This window comes from Microtus oregoni, unplaced genomic scaffold, assembly GCF_018167655.1.
Source record: "Microtus oregoni isolate MIOR12 unplaced genomic scaffold, Mior012 000011F_ref0000422, whole genome shotgun sequence".
NCBI lineage: Eukaryota > Metazoa > Chordata > Mammalia > Rodentia > Cricetidae > Microtus > Microtus oregoni.
The window spans coordinates 21546099-21566271 of NW_024543070.1; the positions used below are offsets into that span (position 1 = coordinate 21546099).

At 49.3% G+C, this 20173-nt stretch overlaps 1 protein-coding gene across 8 annotated transcripts in view; it reads right to left on the bottom strand.

Moving 5' to 3' along the window:
* Positions 1 to 20173, bottom strand: part of Bin1 (bridging integrator 1) — a 58832-nt gene that overhangs the window by 25314 nt on the left and 13345 nt on the right. For all 8 annotated transcript variants that reach the window (XM_041659791.1, XM_041659790.1, XM_041659784.1 and 5 more), the window contains exon 2: positions 3643 to 3723. In XM_041659791.1, the coding sequence (XP_041515725.1) occupies positions 3643 to 3723 (81 nt within the window). The remainder of the gene's footprint in view (positions 1 to 3642; positions 3724 to 20173) is intronic.

The following is a 20173-nucleotide window of genomic DNA, read 5'->3' on the forward strand; positions in this document are numbered from 1 at the left end:
AGTGCCAAGGACAGACCTTCATATCACAGTGAGCCCCAGAGTCCAGCAGTCCGGAACCAGAACGGCTCTACAAGTGGGAGCTCAGCCTGGAAGCCTGCGACGACTTCTTGGAATAAAGTAACGCTCGCAAGATATGTTGTGGAGTCAACCACAAGGCGACTCTGATATGAGCCAAACCTAAGGCAGTTCCTGTACATTACTAACCCGCCCTAAGCTGTGAGCCCCTGAAGCCCAGAGCTAACACCCACTGGAACAATACGAAAAAAACAGAACTCTGGTGGCAGCCCCAGGATTGTGCTCCCGAGACATGGCATCTCAAGCCTCTGCAGGGATCCCCATTGGCAAAGGGACTCTGAGAGCGGCCTCCCTGTGACTTTGGCTCCAGCAACCATTGCATTTCCTGCACCTTTGCTACACTGGTCAGTGCTGACCATTGCTCTCAATGACCATCGGGAACTTCCAACAGCACCGTCCTCCCAGCCTGCCACAGCTGAAGGACTCAGAAGCATGGGTCAAGCCTGCTCCCCAAGCACCTTCACTGGGGAGGATTCCCCAGTGGAACTGTCTGCCCAACGGTTTGCCACTTGGTGTGAGGCATCTGTTTGCATGAGACTACCATAATCTTTGTATAGCATGGCGTTTTAAGAAATGTTTGTGTGGATAAACTGAGCATATTCGAAAAGCAGACCACAATCCTAATTGCCAAGTGCCTCACAGCCTACTGGCTCTGCTCAATACAGTCAGTCAGGACAGAGCAGACGTCAGCTACCTGTGACTAGCACCAGCTGGGTCCAAAGAGAGTCATTCACCTAGGTCACCTTGAGAGGAAGTAACATCAGAGGTGACAAGAAGGAGTAAGGAGACCCACTGCCCTCAAGACCGAACACACTGTCAGCCTTACAGTAACCACCCAAGAGTTGAGCTCACTATGCTGAGGGCGCCAGCCAGAGGCACAGGAGAAACTGTAGCTCCCACTTCCCACACCCCCCAGCTCTGATCCCAGGTCTGTAGGCTGGCAGAGAACCAAGCTCACTGCAGCTCCTGGATTCTCTCCCTCAAGAATAGACAAAAGCCCCCACGCTGTTGGCAATCCACTCCTCACCCCCAACCCCTTCCGAGTTATCCCTCACACACCAGGCCATTCCAGACCTGTATAACCTCCAAGGGAGGGCCACTGAGATGCAGAGGAGATGGCAAAACCGCACTCTCCACACTACCCCTAACCCTAAGCAGTCAGAAGCCACGCCAGCCCAGGACAACCTGAGCCCCAGTTCAGGTGAACCTCCATGATTATCTTTAGTCTCTGGGCCTGGCCCCTCAGTACCCGCCCAGGAGTAACGAGAGAGGGCTTGCTCAGGGGCAGACACCGAGCACGAGTGACCCTGATGTGGCTGTAAAGTAGGCATTGAAGATTAGCATCAACAGAAGTCAACCAGCAGAAAGAAAGCCTTTCTAGCTATGGCTGACCTGTAACAGAGCATCGTAGAGAAAGCGCATCAGGTATAGCCATCCGCATCTGCCCAGAGCAAGTGTCACTGAGCGTCTAACTCTTCCCAGCTCCCTAATCCACATCCTCACTCAGGAGTTCTCTGTTAATGGTTCAATTCCTTGTTCTGGCACATAACTTAGAAACCCCAAGCCCATGCCTATAAACACTGTGGGAAGCATAGGAAGAGCTGCTCTCTTGGGCCAGGCCACAGGGACCCCAGCTCCCACTCTGTGCTCCAACCCCCACCAGCCCAGCCTGCTTTAAAGAGACTTCAGCATTCTCACTCCAAGCTCACCACATCTGGTGGTCCTCAGGGCAGGGTGAACTTGGGAGAAACTTAAAGGCCCAGAGTTCTAATTTTAATCTCCAAGCCCCCTAAACTAACCATGTTAAAGCCCAATGTTTCTTCATCTGACAATAAGGAAAACAGCTGGAGCTGAGGGGTTAGCTCAGTGGGTAGAGTGCTTGCCTAGCATACACAAATCCCTGGGTTCGATCCCAAGCACACATAGACTGTGTTGTAGAGCAAGCCTAGAATTCCAGCACTCAGGGGATGAAGGCGGAGGGGTCCGGGTCAGTCTTGGGTACAGAATGAGTTTAAGGACATTCTGGGATACAAAAGACTCTGTCTCAAGAGAAAAACATTAAAAACGATATGGGGCTCATTTCAAGGCTGACCAGGCTATGCATGGCCTACAGTAAGTGCACAGGTAACGGCAGTCTCCAAAAGGGTTTCAGAGCCTGAAGGAAACACTGATTAGGGACCCCCTGCCTTACGCTAGACAGAATCAAAGGCCAGGGCTTAGGTTTTCCAGGTGACAAAAATAAGGCGGCAAATGTCCCCTATCAGGGAACCTACTCGGGCCTTGAAACACCTCCCATTCCTGGCCCAAGGGACAAGTAGTTGTGGTGGCTCCCATTCCTGCCCTGGAGAACCTCTTGGATTAGACATCTCAGGTAAACTAGGGTAACTTATCCTTAAACCCTCTCCTCACATGCTTCCCAACCTTCTCCCAGCATCATCCTTGGTCTCTCCCAGCATGCATCAGCCCTCTTTCAGCATGCTTCAGCCCTCTCTCAGCATGCATCAGCCCTCTCTCAGCATACCCCAGATCTTTCCCACCAATGCTATCACTCACACCCATATCCCAGGCCCAGGTCAATGAGACCCTTCTGGATCCCAGTGCGGCTGCAGAGGCTTTGACGGGCACCTTTAAAGCTATCAAAGATCTCAGTTAGACAGTGTACCATGAGGTTGGAGTCTACCAGTTTGGGGCCGACTCTGCCCCGTTTCCAGCAGAGCCCTAAGCTCACCTCCCATATCCTGCCCCATCCTTGTGGCCTCAGATTCTCAAGGGACCGTCCTGAAGAGGCAATAGGCCAGGACTCAGCTCAGCCTCCCTCCTGCTACCTTGCACTTTACCCACTCCCATCATGGATGGTGTAGGTCATCTCCATTTGGGATGTTCAAGGTGTTCCCTTTAGTAGGGAAGTCCTCCCTTGTATCTAATTATTGCCTCCAGGCTATCTACTTAATTAAGCCTGGAACGTGTCCTTGCAAGGATGCCCTCGAAGTGTGTCCAGGCTTTGGAACCAAACAAATGGCCTCTGAATCTACCTCCAAAGCTGGATGGCCTTGGGTAACTGGCCCTACTTCTCTGAGGATCACTGCTTGATACAGGAAAGGGGAACGCTGAGACAGCGTCTCTCCAGTGCTGTCTGGAGATACACACCAGGTATCTACAAAGGACCAGCTGGAACCTGCCATACAGCTGGGCTCTCATCATGTCCAGATAAAGCCTAAGTCAAATCCAGCCTGCTTGGACCCCCACATGAAATGCCACAGATGCCCCTCTCCTAGCAAGAAGTTCCTCTAGCTCCCACTGCCCTTGACATGTGAGCTTCCCACAGTCTAGCCACAGTACCTGGCTTTCGGCCTTCCTCTTCCCTGCTTCTCACTGTAAGTTTTCCCCAAAACCTGGCCTCTTTTCTCTCTGATAGTCTCAGCCAGGACCAGAGCAACCCCCTCCAGGAAGTCCTTCCCGAACTCACCAACCCACCCACACCATTCCCCGTTCTGGGCTTTCCTACTCCACAGGTGTGGTCCTCACCATCCCCTACCTGGCAGCCGCTGCTCCACCTCCAGTACTCACCAGCTGCTTATTGAAATTCTGGACACACTGTTCAAACTGCTCATCCTTAGTCTCATCCGCCTTCCCCAGTTTCTGCAGGACCTGCCGGCACAGAGAGAGGGAGGGTCATCAGCTTGAGAAGCACGGTGGCTGGAACAAGGACGCTCAGTCACCGAAGGATGGGGCACAGGGGCCATGAGGGCTGTCGCTGTGCAACGATCAGAGTGTTATCTTAACAAGGCAGTGTGGACAGGGAAGAGCCCATAAACGGTAACCAGGCCAAGAGGGCTTTTTCTTCGTGGATAAAGAACGGATGTCATTATTAATGGATTAGGTCAGTTACTGAGAGTGGTTTAGTTGTGTGGGCTCCTCAATATTCACACATGATTGGCTCCAGGACACTGTCCCAATACCAGATTCCATGGGTGCTCATTCCCTGTATAGAACTGTAGTATTACATAGTCGCTCACACATCCTCCCTAAACATAGCAGTGTGGGTAAGCACCTCTCCTATAACTGTCTTCCAAAAGCCTATGTGTCAACTTGGCCTCAAGCCCATGGTTCCACTGGGATATGGTAGAACCATTAAGTAGAGTTTAGTGGGAGAGAGTTCAGTCATTAAGAACATGCCCCTGGAGGGCTGACCAGGACTCTGCCCCCTTCTCTTTCTTTTGCTTCCTGGTTGCTATGAGATGAGAAACTTTTCATCCATGTGTTCTCCCCATATATGACATACAGGCTCGCCCTGGGCCTAAAAGCAATGAGTCAAACCCACTGAGGATTTTAACTGCTAAATCTCTAACATGTGCACCAAGCAGGCCTGTCTTCCTTTGTGCTGTTTTCTGTTTGCATCTTTTTAATTGAAAAACAATTTTTCATATAATATATTCTGATCAGATTTCCTCTCCCCCAACTCCTCCAAGAACCTCCCACCTCCCTACCCACCTAGTTTAACACTTTCTTTTTCTCTCCTTCAAAAACAAAAACAAACAAACACACATACACACACAAATCAGGTATCTAAATATACAAGCAAAGACCAACAAGACACCCACAAACTAAACAATATGGGACAAAAAAAAAAAGTATACAAGAAGACCATAGAGTTTGCTTGCTGATCTACTGCTAGGCATGGGGTCTATCCCAAAGTGTGGTTAACATTCCCAGTGAGACTCCACTGAAGATGGATATCAATTGCAGACTGCTTCTTGTCAGGAGTGGCAGCCCTTGTCCACATCCCCTTCCCTGCGCTTGGCATGCTGCCGCAGTGTCTAAGGGCTCCTGTGCACATCAGTCCTGCTGTGTCTGGAGGACACTGTTTTCATGGAGTCATCTCTGGTTCTCACAATCTTTTGACTCGTCTTCTCCATAGATCCCTCATTTCCCTCCATAGATCCTTGATCCCAGAGGGGAGAACTTGATGAAGATGTCTGACGTAGGACGGAGAGCTTCAGCATCTCTCACTCTCTGCACACTGTCTGGTTGTGGATGTCTGTATTAGTTCCATCTCTGATGATGGCTGAACAAAGAACAGATCTATGGGTGTGGCAGAATGCCTTAAGTAGTCATTTTTTCACTACTTTCCTTTAGTAAAACAGTAATACTTGGTTTTATCTTAGGTCCATGGTCTATACAGTTTCAGATTCTTGGCTACCTGCGCAGGGCGAGACATGGGTTCTATCTCCCTGAGTGGAGCTAAAGTCTAATCAGAGAGTGGTTGGTTACTCACTCACATAACGTTTGAGCCACTAATGCACCAGCCTATCTCACAGGCAGGTCACCATAGTAGGTCGTGTGGTTTATAGCTGGGTTGATGATTACCTTTCTCCATTGGTAGTGTGCAGAGTACCTTCTAGTAGGTAAAGGCTCTAGTTAGGTACCACTTCGATTTCTGTGTTCAACGAGATAGAAAGTGCAGTCTTTAGCAACAGCACCTTACCATCAGTTTCTGGCCATGATGGATAATCTTTGTATGTGTTCTTAGATTCTATTTGAAACTATTTTATTGTAAAAATTTGCATCTATGTTCATAAGAGAAATTTGCTGGTCTTTTCTTTTCTTTGTTGGGTCTTTGGTTTAGGTATTAGTATAACGGTATCCTCATAAAAAGAATTAGGCAATATTCCTTCTGTTTCTATTTTGTGGAATAATTTGGAAGTGGTGATGTTAATTCTTCTTGGAAGGTCTGATAGAATTCTATGCTGAGTCCACTCTTGCCCTGGGCTGTTTTTGGTTGGAGAAACTCTTAATTACAGTTTCTCTTTCACTGGGAGCTACACGTGTTTATCTGATTTTAGTTTAACTTTGGTGAGTTGTATATCAAGAAATTTATCCATTTCTTTTAGGTTTTCCAGATTTTTAAAGTGTGTCCTTTTGATTCTCTGGATTTCTTTGGTATCGGTTGTTATACCCCATTTTGTCTCTAATTGTGTTTATTTGGATCTTTTTTCTCCATATTTTAGTTAACTTGGCTAATGGTTTAGCAATTTTACTGATTTTTCTCAAAGAACCAACTCTTCATTTTATTGATTCTTTGTATTGATTTTGCTTTCTTGTCATCCACTCCTTTTGGGTGTAAGATCTTCTTTTTGTTTTAGATCTCTCAGGTGTACTATTAAGTTGTTAATATGGAATCTGTCCAATTTTCTCAATGTAGGTATTTAATGCTATGAACTTGTCTCTTATCTATGAACAACTTGAATTTTTCTATGAACAGTCTTCACTGTGTCCTATAAGTTTGGTTATTTTGTGTTTTCATTTTCATTCAATTCTAAAACGTTTTAACATGTCCCCCTTAATTTCTGTCTTGTCTCATGTTTCCTTTAGTAGAGAATTCTTTAGTTTCCATGAGTTTGTAAGCTTTCTGTGGTTGTTGATATCCAGCTTTAATCCATGGTGGTCAGGTGGGAATGCAGTGTGTTACTTCATTTTCTTGTATCTGTTGAGACTTGCTTTGTGTCCAAGTATGTGGTCAGCTTTGGAGAAAGTTCCAGAAGGTGCAGAGAAGGGATTTTGTGTGTGGCATGCCTGGGTGAAATGTTCTATAAATATCTATTAGGTTCATTTTGTTCATAACATCTGTTGGCTCCAGTATTTCTCTGTTTAGTTTTTGTCTGGATGACCTGTCCATTGGTGAGAGTGGGGTACTGAAGTCATCCACTATCACTGTGTGTGAGGGTTGATACATGGTTTTAGCTGTAGTGTTTTTTATGAGCTTGCATGTCTGTGTGTTTGATGTATAAATAAATGTTTAGGATTGCAATATCCTCTTGGTTGATTTTTCATTTGATGAACACTTAGTGTCCTTCCCTACCTCCTCTGATTAGTATTGGTTTGAAATCTGATTTGTCAAATATAAAAATGGCGACACCTGTTTGTTCTTTGGGTTCATTTGCTTGGAGTAACTTTTCCCATCTTTTTTACCTGAGGTGATGGTGAGGTGTGTTTCTTGGATGCAGAAGAAAGATGGATCTTGACCTCTAATCCAATATGTTAATCTGTATCTTACTGAGGAATTTAGATGATTAATATTGCGAGTTACCAGTGAACAGCATTTACTGATTTTATTTTATTGTTCTGGTGTAGGGTTTTTTTTCTCCCTCTTTTAATGTACTGTTCTGGTATTATTTATTCCTTGGGTCTTCTTGGGTGTGGTTAGCCTCTTCAGAGTGAATTTTTCCTAGAAAAAGGCATCTGCAAAGCTGGATTAGTAGATAGAAACTGTTTAAATTTGTTTTATTGTGGACTGTCTTTCTTTGTCCATCAATTATGACCAATAGCTTTGGTGGGTACAGTACTCTGGGCTAGCATCTGTGGTCTCTCAGACTGTAGAACACTGGCCCTTCTGGCTTTCAGAGTCTCCATTGAGAAGCCAGGTGTTAGTCTGCTGGGCCTGCCGTTGTATATTATTTTGTCTTCTCCACATGCAGCTTTTAATATTTTTTTGTGTTCTGTATGTTTAAGATTTTGACTATTATGTGCTATACGGGTTTCTCTTCTGGCCTTTTCTATTTGGTGTGCTATATGCTTCTGACGCCTTGATAAGCACCTGCCTTCCCTAGGATGGGGAAATTTTCCTTTATAATATTTTCTGTATTTGGCCTGGGTTTCTCCTTCCTCTATTTCTCTTACTCTTAGATTTGATCTTTTCATGGTGTCCCAGATTTCCTGGATGCTTTGTACCTGGATCTTTTGACATTCAACATTTTTTTTTTGACTGAGGTATTCATTTCTTCTGCCTGGTCTTCAACGCCTGAGGTTTTGTCTTCCATCTCCTATAGTCTGTTGGTGAGGCCTGCCTCTGGGGTTTTTGTTTGACATTCTAAAATTTTCATTTCCTGTTTTGTTTCTGTTTCGATTTTCTTTAGTGAGTCTATTTCTACTTTCATGTCTTGAACTGTTTTCATTATTTCATTCAATTCATTACTTCTTTGTGTTCTCATGATCATCATTAAGGGATTATTCGTATCCTCTTTAAGGACCTTGAACACATTCATAACTGCTATTCTGAAGTCCCTGTCTGGTGCATCAACTGGCTGCATTTCTCACAGCCTACTCTAATAGAGTTGTTGGGTTCTGGTACAGGCATTTGTCTTGGCTGTTCATCTTTGTGTTTCTGTACTGGGGTCTAGACATATAGAGTCATGATGATCTGGGTGTTTCTAGGTGTTGATATCATAGTCTTGGCTTCGTTGCATGGCTGTTTTGTTCTTTGGTGTCTGTTGCCCTCTCTGGATCTTAGATAAACGCAGTAGCTGTGGAGGCCCTGGTAGAGGGTGCTTCTGCAGGTCAGTGGGGTGACAGAAAGGAATGCGGACAGGCTAGGAGGAAAGGCTGAGAGGGGCTGTGTGAAAGACTGAGGAAGACAGGGTCCACACCAATAGGGTCCCAGGGAGTAGAGTGGGTGTGAGGAGGGGCTCCTGCAAGTAAGCTGCAGGAGGACAAAGAGTAAGGCTGGAGAGACAGGGACGAAAGGTCTAGGGGGATTCTGGGCCTGCACCAAGAGACAGAGTCTCCAGTGAATGAAGTAGGGAGGGGAGGAAGGGCTTCTGCAAACGGGGTGCTATGGGAAGGACTCTGGTTAGGTCTGGACAGAGCATAACAGGAAACCAGAAGGGTAGTGAAAATCGCTACCCAGTGCTCAGTGTGGCTACTGTGGGTCCCTGGCAGCACTGGGGGTGTTTCTGACACAAGGGAATGTAGATGGACTAGATGGGGAGCTGAGAGGGTCCAGGAAAAGGAACTAACCAGAGGCAGAATCCCCCGTGAATGGAGGTAGGGAGGGAGGAGGGGCACCAGCAAGCAAGCTTGTCTAAAGTATTTGTTACAGAAACAGCAAACTGACTGAAATTTTTTTCTGTCTCCTCTTTCCCTCCTTCCTTCCTTCCTTTATTTATGGTATATGCCCTTTGTGTCCTTGTTCACAGGATGCGTGCAAATGTGTGCACATGCATGCAAGGGTCAAAAGTCAGTATCAGCTGTCAGTCACTCTCCACCTTATTTTTGAGACTGAACCTGTAGTTACCACTTTGACTAGACTAGACTGGCCAATGAGTTTTAAGGCTCTGCCTATCTCTGCACCCCCAACCCTGGGGCTACAGACATGCACTACCTTATCCAGCTTTTCTATAGGTGCTGAGGATCTGAACTCAGGTCCAGCATCCACTCCACCAACTGAGCCATCGCCCTGACCCCAAAACATTTTCTTTTACATTACACTGCCTGTATCATACCAGCGAAGAGTCTATGAAAATGGTAAGACGGAGGCACTTGGGGCTCCTTACCTTCTATCCAAAGTTCTACCAACAGCCAAGAAAGGGAATCTCAGACGGGCTGTCATGACATCACCACAGAGAAAACTTCAGAGACAGTAGAAGACTAGATACCCCTCCCTACTGATCTCACTGAGCTGCTGGGAGCCCCACCCACTCAAAGAGGGCTGAGCAGGAAAGGGACCAGAGTGTCCTCACATACTCAATGACACGGCTGCCTGCACCAGGCTCATGACACTGCAGGGAGGCCCAGGGAAGGCAAAGACCAGACCACAACAGACCAGAGACGGTAGGAAGGGCTGCCGGGCCTGCCCAAAGTCACTTGGAATCAGCTTCCTATCTGAGTAAACGATTAGCGGTGACATGGGCAACATTGCGCCCAACCATACTATCTCTTACAGTCTTCCACCTACCCACATAGTAACACAACACACACTCACACACGTGCGCGCACACTCACACATGCCCAAAATGATGGTCCACTCCCAACTGGAAATCTCCAAAGTGGCCTGCCTCATCAGTGCTGGGGAGATGAGGCGTAGGACAGAGGTGTTGTGTTAGGAGGCAGGAGAGGTAAACCCAAGATTAGGAGAGAAGTTAGGTCAAAGAGCTGAGAGGAAGCCCTGAGCAGAGGGCCTGCCCGACAGGGCGCCCCACTTTCTCCATAGGCCTTGCTCTCTCCAACCCCAGAGCTCTCCAGGATGAAAAAGGGAGAGAAAAGAGACAAGGGGTGGGGGGGGGGGACAGGCAGTCCAGTGATCACGGAGCCCAGATGCATCTGCCTCTGGGCACACCAGAACATTCTGATACACACCTCCCTTTGACGTCCCTGAGATAGGCTGCGCTGCCTGGAAAGGACACTTGGCCTACTCGGGGCCTCAGCGAGGCCCTTCCCACCCCCACTGACCCCTGTGGACCTTCACTGTCCCAGGAGCCACAGTACACCCAGTCCCAATCCCTCATGTCAGCTTCTTGTCAAGCTGCACTCAAAAAAAGCCCATCAACCATGGACTAAAATATCTCAACTATGAACAAATCTTTTCATTTCCTCTTTTTTTTTTTTTTTTTGGTTTTTCGAGACAGGGTTTCTCTGTAGCTTTAGAGCCTGTCCTGGAACTAGCTCTTGTAGACCAGGCTGGCCTCGAACTCACAGAGATCCTCCTGCCTCTGCCTCCTGAGTGCTGGGATTAAAGGCGTGCACCATCACACCTGGCTAAATCTTTCCTTCTTAAAAACTGGCTGTCTCCTGTATTGGTTATAGTAACAGCAAGCCGACTAGAATATCTTCTTTCTCAATCATCCCACCAATATGATGCCCTACATCGCGGCTAAAGCCACACAAGTGACTCGGATGTGTGAGCGAGGGAGTGGGGCAGAAAAGACAAGACTCGTGGGGGGCGGTGGCAGCTCAGGCAGAGAAGAGACAAGGGATGAGTATATTATAGGGGAGCAGGATATCTACTGGCTCCAGGTCACTAGAGGTCACAGGATGGGAAGAGAGATAAGAAGGGGAGACCTGACCAACAACTTTGTAAACTTTCACCTCTGCAGTGGTTTAAGGGACAATGCAGCAACTAGGGTGTGGTCAAGGATCAGAGAAGCAGCCCCTTCGGGTCCCACCTCACCCAAGTACCCCACTGCAGAGATCTGAGTCAATGAGACCTTGTGGCTACTGGGTGCATCAAGTTCAGGGCCAGCAAGCGATATGCAGTGGTGTATAGCTATGGATACAGACTAACACAAAATGATGGAACATCAAATTCTTCTTGTATTGTTCATATATATAATCCGACTGCACGGCTGCCTCATGAGTGTAAACTCTGTAGGGACTCACAGGAAGAAAGAAGACAAACAACCACTGCAGATTCCTATCTATACCACCCACACTGGGCACCCCATCCCACCCCGGCCACTGAGGGAGGCCTTCCTGACCAGTATTAGTGCCCAATCAGTTCCCTAACATGAATGTTGCTCAGCCACGCCATTCTGGGGTCAGGAGCACAAGATACTCACTTTAGGTCTAACAGTGCTCTCACCAAGAGACATATGTTTACACACACACACACACACACACACACACACACACACAGAGCCCATTCATCCCTGTCATTGGCATCTCCTGTGCTGAGCTCACAGACACAGGGCAGTGGTCCTCAGTATCTACAGCAACCCGAACCAGAAGAGGAGAAACACATGAGATTAAGCTGAGCCGTGAAGGATGAGAAGGGAGGAGTGACAGTGGCCTCAGTGGCACCCGGATATCCAGAGTTCTATACCCAACAGGAGAAGTAGGAGACTAGAGCAGAGAAGAAGGTTCCAGAAGCATCAGACAGACATGTGAGAGGCTGGGGAAATGGCTCAGTGGCTAAACCACTGGCCCTGCAAGTCCTAAGGACCTGACTTACACCATGTCTGGATGCCAAACTAGCCCAGGAACTTCCAGAAACCTTCCAGTCTCCGCCTCTGCTCTAGCCATAGCGTGCTGGTATCGCAGACACAGGCTGTGCATGGTTTCCAGTGATCTGAGCTCAGGTCACCACCACACTCGGGTTAGCAAGCGCTTAGCTGCTTCACCGCGGCTGCACCTCCCAGCCCCCTCTTTCCTCTCTGTAATGAGCTGTCTATCTCTACCACTACCTAGGGGTTCCTGGTTCAACTCCTTATTGTAGGACAGACACACCTGGGAATCCTGGTAGGTGTCACCTAGATTCTAATTCACACCTATAAGGAAAGGAGGCCCCAGACCTTGGTATCACCGACAGCAGCACACACTCATAAAGAACAAAGAGGAGCCTTTCAAGTGGAACAAAGGCTAAGGCTCGCACTGGCCACACCTCCGTGTGTATATGCTTGCCAGGAGGTCACTCAGCAGGCCCAGAGCCAGCAGTCCAGGAAGCCTTATCAGTGCCACTCAATGTCACCTCCTATCAGAGCTTCCTTTCCTCACATTCTCAGCTCTTGGCCAGATGTGAGCAGAGCTGGAGTATCTGTCAGCGGCTGCCTGCACACCTCAGCAGATGGCTTCAGACCTCCTTCCGCAACCCCCAGCTGCGGAGCCCCATGCAGTGACAAATGAGACAGTCACTTCCCCTAGGAAGGCTGAGACGAGGTGTCGGGCATAGGTCAGTGCCTGTTGGAGCCACCTGTGCCTCCGGGAAGGGAGGAAGTCTGCCCTAAGCCCCCCAACGTCCAATGCAGCCTTCCTCGTGACCTACAGTAAGTACAGAGGTTCTGGGCTCAACCATGCCCGAGTATATAAGGCATTCTGCCAAACTCTCCAACACACACACACACACACACACACACACACACACACACACACGAACCCCTACAAAAGTCCTATGGCCCCATGCCAATGCATGACCACCAACCCAGAGGGAGGAGGGCTAAGCCCCCAGGGCAGGTTTCTTTGAACTCGGGTCAGATCATTTCCGATCTCCCACACTGGGAAGCCTGGTGAGTGGAGGTAGAGCGCGCACACACACACACACACACACACACACACACACACACGTTCACAGAATAGGTAGGAATAAGCACGTTCCAGAAACCAGAGCCAAATCCAGAAGCCCAGAAGGAAAAATGAAGGGAAGCTGGAAAGCCCAGGCCAGGCAGAAAAACTGAAGTTCTCTGCGGTTCCACCCGCTATGGGAAGCAGACACTGGACCCCACCCACTACTCACCCGGTTTTGCCAGCACTCTAACACACAGGCACAAGAGCATGCACTCATTCACCTCCCCTCCCAGGACCCTACTCCAGTGCCAAGACCCTCAAAAAGCCACCAGGCCTTCACCTTCCTCATCATCTCCTCCGGGCGCATCTGAGCTGTAGCCGTGGCAAGAAAGTGGCTCCGAGTGAAGCTTCACCCCGTGAGGAGGGCGTCTCCCCATCCTCCCCACTGAACTTCTTCTTCCCAGGCAGGCTGTGGTTGGGGACCGCAGAGACAGGATGCACAGTCTAACGCCCTCGCCCTCACAAACTCACACTGGGGCTGACAGGAAGGCAGCAAAGGCCCTGTGAGAAACCAGACAGGTTTCCCCTGTAGAGGCAAAAATGAGGAAGGGACCCCAGAATCAGGTCAAAGGTCTCTCCATCCCTGAATTTTAGACTGATTCCCTGATACTCTGGGGTATTCTCCTGTGGGTCCTTCCTCACCTCTACACCTTGAGCATCACACATACCTGCACATGTGTGCGTGCACACACATACACGCGCGTACACACAGGCACACGCACACACACAGAAGACAGCTGGGATCAGTCAAGCTAAGAGCTTTGGTTCAGAACACAGGGGCTGCCTTCCCCTGTGTTCCTCTGCCCCATACTCAAAAAGGCTGATCGGAAGAGAGGGTCGAAGCCCATGCTCCACACCAGCCTTCCATAGCTCTCTCTCAAATTCTCATTTTGAAAGAATAGACCCAAAACCCAACGGTGGTGGCACACACTTTTAATCCCAGCACTGGAGAAGCAGAAGCAGGTGATTCTCTGTGAGTTTGAGGCCAGCTTGGTCTACAGAGTGAGTTTCAGGACAGGTTCCAAAGCTAGAGAGAAACCATGTCTTGAAAAACAAAACAAAGAAAAAGAAAGAAAGGAAGGAAGGAAGGAAGAAAGGCAGGCCTTGCAGAAAGCTGAACAGACACCAACCACACCTGCACTTCCCTCCATACTCACCAGGCAATCCTTCCTTCCCACTTGCCACATTTGCCCTTTGGTGTTTCTGTATGTTTGTTTTTCCCCTTTGAGACAGTGTCTCAGGTAGCCCAGGTTGGCCTCAAACTCACTACACAGCCAAGAATAACTTTGAACTTCTGATCCTCGTACCTCTACCTCCCAAGCACTAGGAATACAGGTGTGTCCACTACATCCAATTTTATGGGATCAAACACATGCATGAGGACCCAAGGTCAGATCCATAGCAGCCACATAAAAAATGCAAGGTGTAATAGGGCATGTCTATGATCCCAGCACTGGGGAGGCAGAGACAGATGGATTCCTGGGGTTTGGGGCCAGCTGCAGAGCCGGAGTAGCAGAATCTGTGACCCCCCCAGGTTCAAGGAGTGAGCCTGGCTCACAAAATAAGGTGGAAAGCAACTGAGGGAAAGAATAATGTTGGCCTACACACACACACACACACACACACACACACTCACACACACACACATAAGCACAAACACACACACACAACTCTGGTAATCAAAGTGAGGTGTTTTATAGCTGTAATAAAATGCTATAATCAAAAGCAACTTAAGGTGGGAAGACTTTAATTCGATTACAGTTCCATATCATGGTCTATAACTGAAAAAAAAGTCTGGGCAGGAACTCAAAGCAGGAACTGAAGCAAATGCCATTGAGGGATGCTGCTTATGGGATTGTTCCTCATGGCTTGCTCAGCCTGCTTTCTTAAAGCATCTGGAACTACTTACTGCTCAGGGGTGGCACACAGTGAGCTGGGACCTCCCACACCAATCATCAATTTAAAAAAAATTGCCCCACAGGCTTGCCAACAAGCCAATCTGGTGGGAACATTTCCTCATTTGAGATTCCCTCTTTCCAAATGTCTACAGCCGTGTCAAGTTGATGCAAAATTAGCACAGGAGGCCTGTGGACCAGCTACGTAACTATCAGCCAAGAGCGTGATGAAGGAAAGGAACGCCAGGATCCATCTAATCCTGCTGAGTTAGCTTCAGGTGCCCCCATGTAGCCCCCCCGCCCGAGTTCCATGCACAGGGAAGCCTGAGGTGCACTTTGTTCCCATGGCCCGGCCCACCCCCTCCCCCACCCCCGCCATGTGCCCTGGCCTTCTGTGAAGAGCTTCCCTGCTTACCTCTGCAAGGCAGCAGGAAGGCTAGCGCCAGAAACCCACACTGTCACTTTGTGTTCACTGTGTCACAGATCTGTTCCCATCATTATTCTTTCACGCTCAAATGTCCCAAATGTGGCTAGGGGAACCTCCCGACATAGCCCCATTTATCTTACGGCACTTCTGTCTAGTACCGCAAAATGCTCCAGGCCCCGCCTGTCCTGCCCTGCCTCTACCCCAGAATCAGTGCTTTCTTCCCTGTGGGTTTATCACTGCTACTGGGAATCCTTGCTCCCTTGAGCCTCAAATGTCTGAGTATTGCCCTCTATGGTATTAGTATTGTCGACTTGACAGGATATAGAACAGCCTAGGAGATGAACCTCTGGATGTGTCTGTGAGTTTCTAGACTGGGTGGGAACACCCAGTGGGCAGTCCCATCCCACAGGCTGAAGGGCCGAACTTAAGAGAAAAGGAGCTGAGCCCCAGCACTGGTCTCTCCTTGCTTCCTGATTTTGGATGCCATGTGACCAGCTGCCTCGTGCTCCTGCCATAACGGACTGTGCCTCCTCAAACTGTAAGCTGAAACAAACCCTTCCTTGTCAGGATTTGACCATAGCGATGACAGGAGTAACTAAAGCACCCGCCTTCAGAAATAAGAAAAGCAAGGCAGGGTAGACCAGATGGCTTGGTGGAAAGAACCTCCTACAATACTTACCTGAGGACTAGAGTCTGATCCTCAGACCCCATGGTGGGAGAGAAGAGCCCCCCCACACACACACACAAAATATGCACGCACAATAATAATAGTAACGATAATTTTTAAGTAATAAAAAGGAAGCAAGCAACGACACCATTGGCCATGTTGCTAAGCAGAACAGGCCAGATCTGTGGTCAAGAGCCAGTGCTGCTTAGATCTGTCAATGTGGGAAAAGAGACAGAGCAGGGCCAGCAGCCACCCAGAGCCATCAGCACCTGCAGGCAGCTCTGGCCAGTGCTGAGTGTGATGGGCTCCCATAGAGATCACATTCCTCCAACAGGGGGCCCTGGCTCAAGGATGCTCAAGGCCTGGCCAGCCTCTCCTTGGTCTATGCTGCCATTTGAGACGCCTCCAACCACAGCTTCCACTCTTCTTCTTTTCTGGGACGAGCAGGCCATGGCACCCATTTTGTGAGAAAGGAAACCGAGGCACACCAAAGAGGGTGGCACAAGCCAGGACTACAGCCTCATTACCAGGTGGCCCCTGGATGTGGCTCTTGTCACACGCGCAGGTTATTGCTCAAGGGGCAGCTTCTCATCTTACCAAGCCCAGGTGAGCTCTGCCAATCTCTCCTTGGACACCGAGTCCAGATGCTGAGGCCTAAGCACTTTGTGATGACTCATATTGGCTGTATGTGGCTGTGAAGGATTGATGAAGATAGGAAGATCTACCTAGGATACAGGAAGCACCATTCCATAAGGGGGGATGGGGGTGGGGAGTGGGGTCCTGGGGTGACTAAAAAGGAGAAGGGGAGCGGAGCACCAGCGTTCATTTCTCTCTGCTTCTTGACTGCAGACACAATGCGGCCAGCTGTTTCACTGTATGATGTCATGCCTTTCCCACCATGATGGATACATCACCCCTTCCTTCCTGAAGCTGCTTTAACCAGGTATTTAACTAATGCACGCTCCATCTCTTCGGAGTGGCCCCAGCGAAAGCAACTGAGACTGCTACGGACAGTTCAGGCCTGCAGAACCGATCAAAGCAGAGCTGTTGCTGTGTCTTACCTCCGCCACAGGAAGGAGAACAACCAAAGAGAGAGAGGCAGAGCTGGGGGTGGCTTCTCGGGAAGGCTGCAGGCTGCTGGACCAAGGCCCTACACCTGCCCCAGCTGTGGGACTAGCAAAGAGGAGCAGCCCAAGTTCCCACACAGGGGCTCAGTCTCCGAAAGCAAATCTAGGAAGGAGAAGATCATGGCCAGGAACAACCCAGGGTGCTTCCGGCAGGCCACTAGCTCTACCTTCTACCTTCCAGAGCGACCTAAGTATCTGGGACACTGGTCCTGGGAAGAAGCCAGAGACAGAGTTCCATCCCAGCCCTGGAAGACCAGAACATTCCCCAGCCCTCAGACAGCCCCTCCCCCCAGAGCAGCACAATGCCAAGCACTCATACCCAGATATGAAATGACACAGCTGCGCATCTACTCCCTCCCCAGCAGGGACCTCCGCCACGCTCTCCAGCTGCCTCTGGGCAGGTAGGAAGATGGCATGAGGCATGAAGAAGTCGAGGAGACATGGGAAGAAGGACCCCAAATCAGAGTGAAGGAAAGCTGGAGGGACTGAAAGGGATGGAAACTCATAGGGTAGAGCCCACACCTCTGTACCCGGGGTAGAAGGGCCTCCCCCAACCACAGCTCGGGCTAGTACTCAGTGAGTACTAAGTTCTGGAATGGAACTCGGGTCCTCATGCCTGTATAGCAAACGCTGTACCAACTGAGCCATCTTCCCAGCCATCAAAACGGATTTTGATTGACTTCCATTCTCTCATGACTTCCATGCCACACGGGGACATTCTTCAAAAGGGTAGGGCAGGGGATCCATTTGGGCAAGACTGGAGTGGTCAGACAGGAAATGGTGATAATAATCAAATATGGTATGATAAGATGTGGGGGGTCCAGGTTTGAGCAATTAGAGAAATGATACCATCCCCCAAGATGGGGTGATACATAGAGCAGTGAGGTACCCAGAGATGGCAGGAAGTGGGTACATAAGGATCAGGGTCACAAAACCCAACCTTGGAGTCATGGCTGGTTTCATTCCCGTCCCCTCTTCTAGATACTAACCTAGGTAGGATTGTTTCTACATACATTAGCCCACCTGGTCCCCACCCTGCCCAGCCCCTCCATATGTGCCCACCCAAACCTCTGTGACTCTCTTGAGCTCACACTTAGCCTTCCTCAGGAATAGACACCAGCTAAACCCACAGCTCATAGACCAAGCTCCCTCCAGCAGCTTGGCTGCGGTTCTTCAGGATTCCGCGAGAGCCCGAGCCCATTGCCCTGGTCCCTTGGTTAAAAGGTAAGGCGGGTTGGAGAAATAGCTCAGTTTGTAAAGTGGTGGTTGTCTTGCGAACATGATGACCTAAAGTTCAAGCCCTAGGACACACACAAAAAGACAGGCATGGTGGAATACTTGTAATTGTAATTGTAGGGGCTAAGACAGAGGATCCCCGTCAGCCTGGTCTGCCAGACCAATGAGAGACTCACTCTCAAAACGCAGGATGGAGAAGATGGGCCAGTGCTTAAAGAGTTAGTTATGTAAGCAAGAGGGCTGGAGTTCAGGGTCCCAGAACCCATGTGACTGTTGGGTGGGCACAGCAGCTCCCTGTAATTCCAGCCTTAGCATGCAGACATGGGGGATCCCCAGAGCAAGTTAGCAGGTGAGGTAGGTGAGCCCTGGGTTTGATTGAGATCCTGCCTCAGAAGAATAAGGTGGAGAGAGACAGACAACTCTGGCCTCTGCGCATATGCCACACACAATGATAAGACAGGACAAGGTCTTCAAAAACCCACAAAAGGAAAACTTGAAGTTGTATCTCTCTGGGGAACAGCCTTGCAGAACCAGGAACAGCCACTATGGGGAGCCCTTACTGGGCCTCAGTACTCTGACCCCAGGGCCAGGCCAAGTCTGACAGCCAGGCACCTCCATGAAATGTGAATGCCACAGGGTGACCCCAGGGCCTGTCCTGTTGGGTGTGGCACTGTCCTGACAGGCATATGCCCCACCCCTAGCTGTATTTCTGTGCCCAGCTATACAGATATATCATCAGGGCCACCCCTCCTTGGCCCAACACACATTACTGGCGACTGTGGGGTTATTCTCAGCCCAGCATGGGGGTGGATTTGCCTCTAAAGCCCCACCTCCCACCCCCTCAGCACCTGCTGCCTGGGCTGGGAAGAACACACATGGGCCTAGTATACCAACTGGCTTAGCAGGCATGAAGCCCTGGGTTCCACTCCCAGCACTACCAAACAAAAACAAAAGCTCTGAGAAGAAATCATATAATTCCATAAAAACAGAATAATGTCTTATTCCTACCTCCTCTCCAAGCAACATCAAGGGTAAATCCCGAGGCTTGGGGAGATGGCTCAGTAGGTAAAGTGTTTGTCTTACAAACAAACATAAAGACCTGTCAACCGACCCTCTCCCCAAAAACTATATGGCATCATAGTACATGCCAGTAATCCCAGTATGGGGGAGGCAGAAGAGGGAGGTCTGTGGAGCTCACTAATCAGTCAGCTTAGCTGAATCAGAGGGCTCCAGGCCAGTGAGAAATTCTGTCTCAAAATCACAGTACCTGAGAAGTGACACCTGAGGTTGACTTTTGACCTACACATGCATACATGCACACACACGTGAAAACATACACACATGCACACATACGACAGAATAAACTATGGAACTCGTGTTTCACTTACAACTTTCCATAGTTCCTCCCTAGAAGGGAATAACCGCTGGCGTGGTGGTCATGTCTATAGTCCCATCACTCAGGAGGCTCAGGTGGGAGGACCATGAGTTCGAGGCTAACCTGGGCTGCACAGCCAGACCCCTGCTGTTCCTGTGCAGGCAAAGAACACGGCTTAGAGAGCATGGCAGACAAAGGAAACTGAAGAGAGGTTGGAGAGGCCAGAGAAGCCATTGTCCTCCTACGTCCAGATGCACACGTCAAGGGAAGTTTGGGAGGGAGCGGCTCTGACAACTTGTGTGGTATTATCAAGGCCAACACAAAGCTCCACACTCTGGGTCCTAATGGCCAGAGCAGAAGGGAGCGAAAAGGCTCAGAGAGGTTGAGTTCCGCCTGGCTTGCTGCCTAGCGTGAACAATACTCAACAGCCTTGCATGATTCCTGCCTGGCGCCGTGAGCTCCACTGGGCTCAACACGTAAGGGGACCACCAGCTCAGGGAGACAAAGTGAGAAGCAAGAAAGCAGCCAGACGATGGTCAC